The 13,244-nt window shown below is 41.4% G+C and overlaps 1 protein-coding gene across 7 annotated transcripts in view; it reads right to left on the bottom strand.

The window, feature by feature from the left end:
- grin1a (glutamate receptor, ionotropic, N-methyl D-aspartate 1a) overlaps positions 1 to 4,583 on the bottom strand; it is a 44,339-nt gene extending 39,756 nt beyond the window's left edge. For 4 of the 7 annotated variants that reach the window (XM_054756834.1, XM_054756835.1, XM_054756836.1 and 1 more), the window contains exon 1: positions 3,915 to 4,583. In XM_054756834.1, coding sequence (XP_054612809.1) covers positions 3,915 to 4,163 — 249 coding nt within the window. In that variant the 5' untranslated portion in view covers positions 4,164 to 4,583. The remainder of the gene's footprint in view (positions 1 to 3,914) is intronic. The other 3 variants (XM_054756838.1, XM_054756839.1, XM_054756840.1) reach the window with 1 other exon arrangement.
- Between the last annotated feature and the right edge of the window lie 8,661 nt (positions 4,584 to 13,244).

The raw sequence follows: 13,244 nt of genomic DNA, 5'->3' as shown, positions 1-13,244 counted from the left end.
CTCATGTCCGTTTTAATTCATGTTGCCCCCCCCCCCCCCCCCCCCCCCCAAGTCAAATCTAGTCAAAAGCCTAAATAAAACAACCAGACATTAAACTGCTACAAGGCAAAAGTTGTTCAGTGCTTTAAATGATTAGCGGCACTGCTTCATAATCCAATTTAAATGGGCTAATTTTCAGTTTTGTGTGCAGTCTTTCTACTCTGCCATACATTGACTGGAAAGAACAAAGACATCTTTTCATTGAAAAAGCCTTCTTGTGCGGGCCAGCAGATTTCTATTCATTCGGATCTGTTTTGGCGTAATCCCCCACTCTAAGACAAAAATAAATTCCAGAAAATTCCCTGTAGTTGTGGAGGAAGAGGATTGAAGTTGGCGTGGCAGTGCAGGCGTGGATTATTGGATGCGAGCGGCCCGTATGCTTGGGTCAAAAATGAAAGCTACCATCCAAGGATTGCTCCCAGGCATCTACTCCTCCATCTGCCACAGACTTTCCCTTTCAGTGACTGTTATCGCCCTCCGGCCAAACTCAGCGGATTAGAACTTCCACTGGCTCAGTCTGAATTAGGCATGAGGTTGTCTAAGTGTGTGTGGATAGTCCTTAATGATTGTTGTTGCAATAAGCACTATCTTTTGGCTTGGTTTGCACGCTTGTGCTATGAGTGCGTGTGATAGAATACTGGATGTGACAGTATTATTATACAGTACAAGGCTGTATATATATATAACAACCATGACACCACACTGAAGACCGAAGACATAATAGAGTGTGTGGGTGTGTGTTTTTCTTGCAATTATTATTACATGAAACCTAATAATGTATGTTGGAAGATGGAAAGCGGCTTCACGCCTCATGTGATGTTGGTGCCGTTAGTGGAGTGTTACATTGGAGTGTTAGGCAACTCTCCGAGGTGCATGCATATTCACCATGCATTACTTATGGAATGTGTTTTGTCAGTTAAAAGTGCAGCACATTACGTTCACGCCGAACAACATCCGACCGCACTCATGCTGCGTATAATACTTCTCATGTTACATGTTAAAATATTGCACATCGCACACAGCGTAGCGAAGAGTGAGCCAATGCAAAACCGCTCCGGACTATCAGCATTTTTCATGCAGCACATGCGCCGCAAGTGAGGCTGCCTATTATAGTCGATGACATTTTGCCCATTTTCACTCCTCACTGGTTTTCATTGCACTTCACTGGATCTGCAGCTGTGTGTCCTGAAATGTACACTTGCCCCTTCATCTGAGATACGCCCCTAAACTAAAGCCTATTTTTTGAATGTCTGGAGGGAGATGTCATTGTGTTGAAAACAAGCTGAATTGTGGTTCACGTATACAATTTTGAGTCAATGCCGAACTGAGCAAATGGCGCGACAGCGGAACAAGGAATAAGCCCAAGCTGGACGGACAGTCCTCCGGAGCCAGAAATACCCCAGTAGTGGTTATATTGCTATATTAATAATACAGTAGATAGTCATTGTCACAGTACCCATGCTATACATCTGCAAAACACAATGAATGTCAGCTAAAAGCTCAGCAAAACCAGTTCTAGAAAAACTCTAACTGCATGCACTGAAATGAGCAAATGTCAAAAACAAGCAAAGACTCCGAGATCAGCCCATGTCATTAATAAGTCCATAAAATCGTAAAAGGTTTCTATGTTAATTTTTTGTCCATTTTTAGTCCATTATTTGGGGTTTCACTGATATGATTTTGAGCAGAAACAATTATGTTTTCTCTATGACAAATGCATAGAGTGTACAACATCCTGTGGCTTCTTGCAGGTGAATTTCTGATAAACCTATTGGTTAATTTGAAATTTGAAAGTGGAAACTTCTTTCCTATTGGTAGTAGGCTTTCAAATGCCATGTCGCTCATTTACATCAGATACTGCATTCAGGACACAACCAGCCATACACACACATTTATGAAGAGCAAAATGAGAAATATCACCACTGAAGAGGCGTAATTTGTGCCACAATGTGTTATTTAGTGTCAAACATTACTCACACGTGCCTTGATGTGTTATAAATGTTATTTTGTTACTGTTATGTCTGTTTGCGGCACTAAGGCACCATATCCCACCATTTTCGTGCTCCGAGCTTGCAAGCCACTGCCCACGCAACACACACACACACACACGCTCTAGCCATGTTTGTTGTCAGCTCATGATAGCAATTTGGCAAGTTTAGCTACTAATGTTCTCTATCAATGAATGTATAGCATGTCAACAGCATGAGTGTAAATTTGTCCCATTGCGTGTCTCGGGCTGCTTTTGTGTGTGTGTACGCGCTACGGACATGTACGTGTATAGATGCGAGTGACAGCCATGAACGGCAAACATCTCGTTCGGGTCGGACAACAATTTTTATGCAGTTTAATTTGTAATTATGAAATATAATAGTCTGTTCTCTTCAACCACTATTGTAACACATTCTAGCCAGTGGTGGTGTTGTTCTATTTTTTGGTTGACAAAAATCAAATTCTTGAGATATTTGCAAACAATCTCTTTAAATTTGTTATGTAAAAAGTTTATTTTTTTACACCAGTGAATTACGTTTTGGCCAGGATTTCTACTTTACGTTATAATGTTGCTCCATTTTATTTGATTAGCAACAGACTTTGCACATTTGCTAATCGGGTGTTGTTTTTATCATTTCTTGAGTTTTTAGGCTGCCACGGCATATCTATCAAGAGGATTTTAACTGTAAATTGTGTTTTTCATCACTAAAATTACATCAATAGTTTAAAACATAGTGATTTAATGAATCACAATCGCTCGGCAACAAGTCCAGGGTGTACCCCGCCTTTCGCCCGAGGGTAGATGGGATAGGCTCCAGCATACCCTAGTGAGGATAAGCAGCATAGAAGATGGATAGATGGATGGATGGATGGACAATCGCTCTGTGTTACTTTCTCTCCTGTCATATCACTGCGCGCTGTCGCCTGTCCATTGTTGTGTATGTGTTCCACAACGGATGAAGGTCTTCATCCGTGCATGCACACACTGTGGAACACATACACAACAATGGACAGGCGACAGCGCGCATTGATATGACGGGAGAGAAAATAACGCTGAGAGATTGTAAAGGTCTGATTTTTTCAAGGAGTCATTTTTGTGATGCAAATGAACGCACATTGTTTTGAGAAGCCAAACTCTACTTAATTGGCCCCACCAACTAACCGGAACTATGTTCCCTCATCACCGAAATCCGGCCGGAACTTGGCTCACGGGACGATGTGGGCGGTAAGTCACTGTTGATGCACTACACTGCTGATGGGGATGTCATACAACTTCATGTCAAAACATCCAAACTATCCCCTTAAGGTTGTACAATTTGACCAAAACTTGGTGAGAAAATATTGAACAAAAGTTGCAAAAAAAAATGCAACTCCTGTTATACATGACATCATATAATGTGAGACCTCAGGCATTAAAGTCACAGCAGTGTTTTTGGGAGCAACATACCTTAATATATGATAGATTATATCTAATATTTGTCATCTTAAGACTTTTTAAAATTGCTTTTACAAATATATAACAATGGTCCTATTTTTATGTTTGTATGAGAGTCAAGACATTAAAATGTTACTTAAAGCATTGCTATGGCATCCCTTTAACCCTAAAAATGATACTTATGTTATTTTGAAAGGCAAAATCTGATTCAATTCAATTCAAATACACCCTGAGTTTAACTTTTAAGATTTAAGACCACACACAGAAGCAATGTACAGTACATGATTGTCTGTATGCGTGACGGTGATGTAACCATGGCAACTGAGCGATAAAAGACATGTGAGAGTGATATACCGTAAAGGAATTATTTCACTCTTCATCTGACTTCTTTCCAACACTCTCCCAAAGCTAAATTCCAAGCATTTGAAGTTTTCGAGTTAGTTCTGCATACCTGACTGGAGATGAGGTCTTCACACACGGACAGAGCCATCTGGATGGCGTTGGGTTTATGCGTAACGGAGATGGCTGTGAGCTTGAATTTGTCCCTTCCGTAGACTTGGTTGGCTTGGGTCACGGCATCTTTGAAAACCTGCTCGTACCTCTTCTGACTCAGGACGGCTCCGATGTTAACGATTTTGGGCTCGCAGCCGGCCCGCGCACACGAGCAGGAGAAAAGCACCACCAACAGGAATAGCCGCATCTTGTCCACCAGCAGCGCCGTCAAACGGAACCCCTCAGCCCGGTCACTTCTCTCCGCGGTGCAGGCGGGTCGGCTCGAGCGGCTTCTGGACAGCAGCGCGGCTCGGCTCGGTTGCAGGCAGGCACGACGCAAGTGGGCGGTGTGAGAGATGGAGGGTGGGTGGCCGGAAAAAGAGAACACTGAGAAACTGCGGATTTATGTGCAATGCGGAGGAATGAGCGCGATCATCATCTTGCACTTTCCTCCTGTGAAAACGTCCTTATGCGCATCATCTCATTCTCCATGCGGTGTCTCCTCCAGCCCAGACCGCTTCTCAATGCTCTCAGTGAGGGCTGATCGCTCCCAAGCTCTCTTGAAGGTCGCTCCAGGCTAAACCGGCTGCTGTCCTTGGTTCTGACAGCTGTGCACGCGCGCTTCTGTGCTCCTGCGCGCTCCCGCCGTATGCACTACCCACTCTACTGCGCGCGCGTTGGCGTGCTGTGCCGCCAATGATTACCAAGCTGTATTGTATTTATGAAAAATAAATAATACGCTCCCTACAAGCTGTCTTTCCCATTGTGGCATGACACGTTGAAGACTGGAAATGTGAGCATGCATTCCTGCAGGGCATTCTATCCATTATAGGATTCTGGTTGCTGGTGAAGCAGTAAATGTTTTTAAAAAATGGGAGAAACTGGCAAAATAAATTGTCATTTCTGTACAAATGTACCCAATAAAACTAACATTTGGACGTCAAGGTAATGGAGGATGCAGCTGCATCACGTGGAATAGACAGTGCTGTGAAAAATGTGTTCCTCCCTTCCTAAGATCTTTTTTTTTTTTTGCATGTTTGTCACACTTAAATGTTTCAGATCATCAAACAAATTTAAATATTAGCCAATCATGACACAATTCAACACAAAATGCAGTTTTTAAGAAAGAAAGTAATTGAAAGACATAAAGTAATTGAGATCTATTTGTCTGGAAAAGGTTATAAAGCCATTTCTAAAGCTTCGGGACTCCAGCTATTATCCAAAAATGGTGAAAACATGGAACAGTACTGAACCTTGCCAGGAGTGGCCGGCCAACCAAAATTACCCCAAGAGCGCAGCAACAACTCATCCAAGAGGTCACAAAAGACTCCACAACAACACCCAAATAAATGCAGGCCTCACTTGCTTCAGTTAAGGTGCCTAAGTTAAGAATCATAGTTTTATAGAAATCAATATCACCGTAAGCTAAGGAACGGGTAAGTAACAAGGCTAGGTGTGCTGGAATCCAGCGAGCATGAAGAGACCATCTGGCAACAGGTATGAGACACAGAAGGCTATAAGTAGTCCAGGTGAGTAATTGGAATCAGGTGTGTCACGAGCTCCTCCCCAGTGAGTTGGCAGTGTGCTGCAACAAACAACAGATAGAGGGCAGCAAAGCAGCACCACAACTCATGACAGTCTGTCACCTACTTTATCAAAGTGCTGGCACCATGGTGGGTTATTTAGCAGTCACACTCAATAAAAAAAGGCACGGATGCGTGTGATGCTTTGATTGGGTGCTCGATTCCATGACTGTTGGGCCATACGAAAACAGAGACTTTGCACAAAAACCTTGTCGACAATTGTCATGCAAAACCAAATCGTACGAAAAGTACCCAAAAAACAATGTTCCACTGTATATTGGTATATTCTACAAACGCAGGGAGTAAGTCCTTGGGCACAGGAGGGCTTTGAAAGATTTGCAATAGTAGCCTTTGCTTTTGTTAAGTTATTTCACATTATCGACTGTATTTTGCTCAAACAAATGCATGTAATAAAAGGATGTTGTAGATATTGTATTTATATATAATTTTAATTGTTCACAAATAAGTCTGTCTATTTTTTTCTCTTGCTTGAAATGTTTGTCCTGTGTCGTATTCTGATTATAATCATGATCAAAAAGTTCAAGGCAAAACCACAACATTCAATGCTCAAATAAAAAAGATATCAATTTCTGTATTATTCTGCAGAAATCTCTGCATTTACTCCGTATCAGATCGACACCAACATTTGTAGTATCGCCCACCACTACTGGAAGTGGACTGGATAATGTGTAAGAATTTGAGGGGTTGCCAAATTGGACAAATGGCGCACCAGTGCCAAAGTGCTTTCTTTTCACTTTTTCAGTACAGCTGACTCAACAGACTGTGCACAGTAAGAAAAAGGGATGCGGTACTAGTCTATTTCCATCTCTTAAAGCATAGGTGTCCAAACTTTTTTCTGCAGGGGGGCATTTAATCCATTTTGTGTATTAAAGATGCTAAAACCAAGCCAATTTAGTCCAATGTATGCCTCACTACCTGAAAACAACATCCACAGCTTAGCTTTGTGTGAAAGCAGACGAAGCAAATTTGTGTACTATCTAATAATATATTGCATTAATAATAGATTAATTATATCATTTAATTAAAAATAAAAGAGCTGTGAGTCGAAAATGGTCCCTGGAGGAATTAACGCAACTGAATACTGTCACACAGAGCCTCCATTCATACAAAGTGTCTAACACTAACTGTTAGGTTACAAAACAACGTATTTGGAGGGTATCACCCTTGTGACAGAGGATTGTACTCCATTTTTCTGAGGCTTTAAAGCAGAAGGCGAGAAGAAGGGGTGAGAGTTTATCCCTCTATAATAGATCTCTGGTCAGAGTTGAGTGTGGACACGAGTTTGATGTGAAATTTCCCTGCCAATTGCCTCGCCAGTGTGCTTTTACTGTGCAGCACTCTCCATAATATGGAGCCCAAAGTGGACAGGCCATTAATCACACAGCAAGTCAGTGCCATCCATCTTACCAGCTGTCACACGCTTACTGTCACACGCAACTTGTGTCCCTAATCATGAGTGTGTATGTGCACACAAGACAGTAGGCAGGATTTGGTGGCAGATGAGCTCTGGTTTGAGCTTTGAGCGTTCAAATAACTGTTAGGAGTAACCTTACTGCTAGATCCTGGAGCTGAAGCAACCTCACGGTTACCTTGGAAACAAGAATCTCTCTCTTCATCTCTCTCAGATGACGGAAGCAGTCACAGGCAGACAGACATTTATTCTTTTATTTCAATTATTAACAGTCAAATTATGTTTTTTTTTGTTTTTTTCACCTGAGGGGACTGAGCGCCGGGCCACGATGGGGTTTATTACAAGCATACGGTATTATTATCAACAAACGCTGCCGCTTAAAAAGGTGTTTTGAAGAGGAGGCGAGGATAAAAAAAAAAAAAAATCATCAAACAGTGTGCTGAATTATAAATCACACAACACACTGGTGGCTGTTGGCGTTGCAAGGAGCTGATGAATTAATCACGAGGACGAGCAAATCACCATTCATCATCTGAAAGCTGTGCGCTAACTGGTCTTAAACTTAATTTGTCTCATTTCTCCAGTGAAAATGTAGTTCAATTCGGTTCAAGTTGTTGTTATTTATACATACTCTCTTCCCACATTTTGTTAATGTCACCACCACGAACCACAGCATCATGGAAACAAAAACCCCACAGTAGACTGCAATATCCGTGGTGACTCATTTTCAGTGGGTAGTTAACCTACACTGCTCTCCAAGCTGTACACGGACTACTCTAGATCGTAAATCCATACTGTACATACGGATAACAGATATACAGTAGTGTAGTAACTATTATCCATCCATTTCAAGCACAACTGAGCGGATAAATTGTTCCATGACTGACAACAATATGAGACAACAGAAAATAAAGGTGTACTGTATGCCCACTATTGAAGTATGATGTGCACTAAAATGTCATTCTTGTTATGCACCTGAGCCATGCATCCAAAAAAAACAAACTGTGCCATACTTTTTTGTGTAAATTTGCTTACTTGCGAACAAACACACAAATGAACAAACCAACAGCTGAAAACAACACAATACAATACAGTATTACCTATGCTACAGCATTTCAGTGCCATATCATTTCTGCCCATAAACTCGTCTTGTCTAGTATTGAAATACAAATACTGTGAATGTTTGACTGTCTCAGCATTCACACGCTTTTGGGGTGAGCAGGGCATCCAATAATTACCTTCCCTCCTCTATGTCACTGCAGCAACACTTAGTAGACAACGCCGCAGTGCCTCAGCTGGCTCCTTGTTATAAAGAAGCCTTCCTCAGCTTCCATTCCCACCCACTCACACATCAATAAGACTGGACCAACCCGCTCTCCAACCATTATATAAGTTTGCTACAAGAATTCAGGGAGACTAAAGCACAAAATAAGCACAGGCAACTGAGCGTGCAGCCATTTTTACTTTTAAAATTACATACACAGACTTAAAAAAAAAAATTATCTGAAAGACAAAGAAAAGGTTGTAGTTTTACAGATACTGCAGATGCGTTTCATCGGACAGTGATTTGCTAAAATGCATTTTCAACATACAGTCCTCCCTTGCAATATCGCATTTTTTGAGAAATTAACTACAGTATTTTCCGGACTATAAGTCACACTTTTTTTCATGGTTTGGCTGGTCCTGCGACTTATACTCCGGAGCATCTTATATTACACTGTATGATTTTTTCCACACTGACAGCCACGAGAGGGCGCTCTAGGCTTATGTGCCAGTATCTGCTACTCCTATCACTCCTGCACCACTGAAAATGGACAATGTAAACATCAACTTACAAAGACAACTGAGAAAGACGGAACACAAATGCCCCCCAAAAGAAAATCATGTTGTGCAGATTACAAGATGCAAGTAAACTAGTTGTGTTATGTTGTTTAGGCTATAGTTATCTGAATAACTGTTAATATGTTACGTTAACATACCACCTATTCATGTTATGTTAACAGATGCTTATTTAGCCTGTTGTTCTCCATTTTATTGTTATTACTATAACTTCCTTTCAAGATTAAATGTTGGTTCTTGGTCTCTTATTTTATAAAATAAATTTTCCCCCAAAAATGCGACTTATGCGACTTAAATGCTGTTCTTGGTCTCTGACTTTATAAAATAAATTTCCCTCAAAAAATGCTATTTATATTCCAGTGCAACTTATATATGTTTTTTTCTTCTTCATTGTGCATTTTTGACTGGTGCGACTTATACTCCATAGCGACTTATAGTCTGGAAAATACAGTAATTAATAAATGATCATTGTTTCCTGGTAGACTGTGTCTATTATTAGTTAAAACATATTGAAATACAAGTGATATGTAGTATTCTGGTCACCAGGCGGCAGTAATGACACAAAACATCAAGCTGACTCAACAGACTGTGCACAGAAAGAAAAAGGGATGCGTACTCGTCTATTTCCATCTCTTAAGGCATAGGTGTCCAAACTTTTTTCTGCGAGGGGCATTTAATCCATTTTGTGTATTAAAGATGCTAAAACCAAGCCAATTTAGGCCAATGTATGCCTCACTACCTGAAAACAACATTCACAGCTTAGCTTTGTGTGAACTGGTTAGCTCACTAGCTTGTTAGCTTGCTAGCTAGTGGCCATCTCGAGTCCCTGCGGCAGAAGAGTTGCGCAATGTGTTGTATACAATGCATAATAGGAGTGTAAAGGTGACTATAGGTGTGTTATTTCATGTCTAAAGGGCTCTAATAATGTAAAAACATATTTAGAACATCATAAGCAGGTTTTCTATGCTCGAACTACAAAAATATTCCAATTATTGACACTGAATACTATATTGCAGAAACTAATTTATTGCGGTCGGGTGTGGGGGATTGTTAAAAAAAGGCACTCACCATTGAGTAGACAAGGTTTCTTTTGCATTAGGGTGAATATCCATTCATCCATGCTCTTCCACTTATCTTTTCCAGGATGACGGGGAGCTGGAGTCTATTCCATATGGTATAGACAAACAACCATTCACCCTCACACTCACAGCATCACTGAGTGGTTGCTGAACCCATATCTAGGGGCGAGTAACAGAGTACTTATCAAGTCCAGTCAAATCAATTTTATTTACATAGCGCCAATTCACAACAGAAGTAATCTCAAGGCACTTATCACAAGCAGCAGGTCAAGAAGCATGCTCCTTATGCTTAAAGACAACCAACTGAACCCCACATGAACAAGCTTTTAGTGACGGAGGAAAGGAGACAGAGAATATAGAGAGGAATCTGTATGGAACGGAGCCCTCCCTCAGCACTTGAGTTAAGAAAGAGAAGGCAACAGGATAGAGGGTGTGAGTGACTTAGGTGTGTTCACAAGAATACAGATTTGTTTCTATGCGTTTTGGCCTTTCATCTATACGCAAATGTAGGTTTTTGTCTTTAAAAAAGGAGCTTTTGGAAACTTGAGGCCAGGGTGAAGATTTTCGAAAACTCCAGCTGTGGACGGCAAAGACGCAGCTTTTGGCTTGTTGTCGACAGATGACGTAACAATTATGTGCCCTCATTTCCACACCAGTAAGTATAATTTAATGTGTGCAACGGCAAATATTACATTGCTGGTTTTAAGCACACTGAAATGAGTTTTTGTGTGTTTTAGAGTAAACATACGCTTTACAATGACGAACAAAGGCGGCGATACGGTCTTCGGGGGACGCATTTGCTGCTGTTTTGCTTTCTAAAATGGCTACAACACTCCCACCTATGGCAATTTGGGACAAGACAGGTTCGGACCTCTAGCTGGTGGGATTTTTTGGTGGGATCACCCCCCAACCGGTCTCCTAAGGCCAGTTCTGGTCAGACTACTGTGATGAAGAACGTAGTTCCGATTAGTTGCTGGGGACCATTGAGTAAAGAGTTTGGCTTCTCAAAACAATATGCGTTCAAAAGATACGTAACAAAAATGCCTTGTCAAAAAAATCAGACCTCACAAAACGCTCTGCGTTATATTTGTCTCCCGCTGTATTCCAGCACACTGTGCATTCTTTTGTATGTGGCCCAGACGCTCGCATCTACTTCTGCGACGGAGCGCCACAGCCATCTTGTTTACGTATGTGTTCCACAGCGGAAGAAGATGCAAGTGTCTTCGTCACATTCACGTGAGGTTTGAGTTTTTTGAGAAGGCATTTTTGCAAGTATTGCAAGTATTAATCTTTTGAACGCATATTGTTTTGAGAAGCCAAACTCTTTACTTAATTGTCCCCAGCAACTAATCGGAACTACGTTCTTCATCACAGAAATCTGACCAGAACTGGAGACCAAGTGGGGGATAAGTCGCTGTTTATGAACTACAATACTGACTTCATGTCAAAAAACGCGAGCTATCCCTTTAAGAGTCCATGGCTGCAGCGCCGCCATGACTTTGGCATGCGCATAACAGCTTGTGAATGCGTATTTGTGTGGACAGTTTTAAAACGCCACTTTGTGGATGAAGATTTTTTTGACACCGGAGAGAAAAATATAATATAGAAAATATCCGTGTTCATGTGAAAATGGTCTTATAGGGACAGAAAATGGGCAAAACAACAGCTGTATGATAATCGTCCTATGACGACAGCAACATACACGCTGGTGATGGGAGCGGACCAGTCCAACAACTCCACAGGCTTTCTGAAGAGTACTACAATGTGCACATGTAATGCCTTTTAATTCAAGAGTTCAAAACACCTACAGTGGAAGTCAACCGCTTTACATTTCACATCTAAGCACATCCGAACGCTTTGCGTGCTTCCAGCTTGTGTGTGCAACATGCATGTGTGTGCATCATGCGCAGTGTTTTTCACTTCACGTTAGTTTAATGTGAACGTGCCAAAGCTGAATGCCACGGTTGAGTTGTTCCGTGAATATCTCTGCGATGCATCAAGAGGCATTTTGCACGGGTTGTCCGTCATGGTTGGAGGCCAGTGACATGTAGCTGATGTTATATGATCGAACAGCAAGGGCAAAGCACGCCTCCCTCTTGCCTGCATGTTAACATGGACAGAGCTGAAGATGGCTGTGAAATGAACGCGGTCCTGTTTCTACTGATGTGATTCTCATGTTATGTGAAGTCCCTGCATAAATCATAGATGTCTGTACCACACGAAAAAGACTCTCCTCTTGCTGAACTGACATATTCGTGCTGTACACCACACAGTCTTCTCTGGATTTTAGGTTGCAGCAGCAACACATGCTGGAAAAAAAACAGTGGGGGCTGAACGGACTGATCAATATGCATCAATATTTTGTGTCAAATTAGAGAGGCCTGTTATCCGTTAGGCATTGTGGTAAAATCTACAAAGAATAAGAACTGGATCTCAAGAATATAAGCACGGAGTGAGACCCAGCAGTGTTGTTCATCAAAGTCAAAGAACACACATGGGAATGTATTTGTCGGGAGGTGTGCAGTGGTATCCAAATATAATAATTCAGGATACTTGTGAGGTGCTGAAAGCCACCCAAAGAAACTACACAGAATCAAATCAAACTTTTCATACACCTTTCAAACACCTTTCATACGTTAAATATGAAACACATAGTGCTTTACAATCAAATCTTTCCTGACATGTCCAAGCTCACTCACGCACACGCAGACAATACAAACACAGTAAACATGGACACACACACATAACACCAATTCCCCGAAGCTATGTTTTCAGCCTGGGGTACATCAAGAGAAAACATTATAAATATCTTCACGGGTAAAAGTAAACAGAGCACCCGACAGCCTGCTCCAAAGACGTGGACCATAGTGACACAACGAGGCTTCAACGTAGGTATTTGTGTGGACAGTTGGAACCACAAAAAGGCCCTTAGGGTACACGATGGCTCAAAACATAACATTAATCAGATAGATAAGAAGGCCCAAGACCATTAAAATACTTACAAGCTAATAACAACATTTTAAAATGCACAGGAAGCCAATTCAGCGACCTTAAAACAGGTGTAGTGTACTCCTGCCTTCTGGTCATTGGCAACACTCGTGCTGCTGAGTTTTGGAGAAGTTGTAACTTTGAAGTGTTTTCTTTTTGCCTGGCTATATTCTTCAGCTGGTAATTTTTGTTCTATTCTTGATTTACGGACTAAAATTAAAATCAGAGTCAACAAGACTGGCCACATTCTTGACACAATGTGAATGTTTAAAGTTAGCTCTTTGTCCGTCTGGCCTTCAGGACAAATAACTCTGTTTTGTCCTGGTTGAGCTGCAGGAAATACACTGTCATCCGTGATTTTACATCTA

Source organism: Dunckerocampus dactyliophorus, chromosome 17 (assembly GCF_027744805.1).
Source record: "Dunckerocampus dactyliophorus isolate RoL2022-P2 chromosome 17, RoL_Ddac_1.1, whole genome shotgun sequence".
In the NCBI taxonomy this organism is placed as follows: Eukaryota; Metazoa; Chordata; class Actinopteri; order Syngnathiformes; family Syngnathidae; genus Dunckerocampus; species Dunckerocampus dactyliophorus.
The sequence above is the reverse complement of the archived record's forward strand: the minus strand, read 5'-3'. Positions and strand labels throughout refer to the sequence as shown.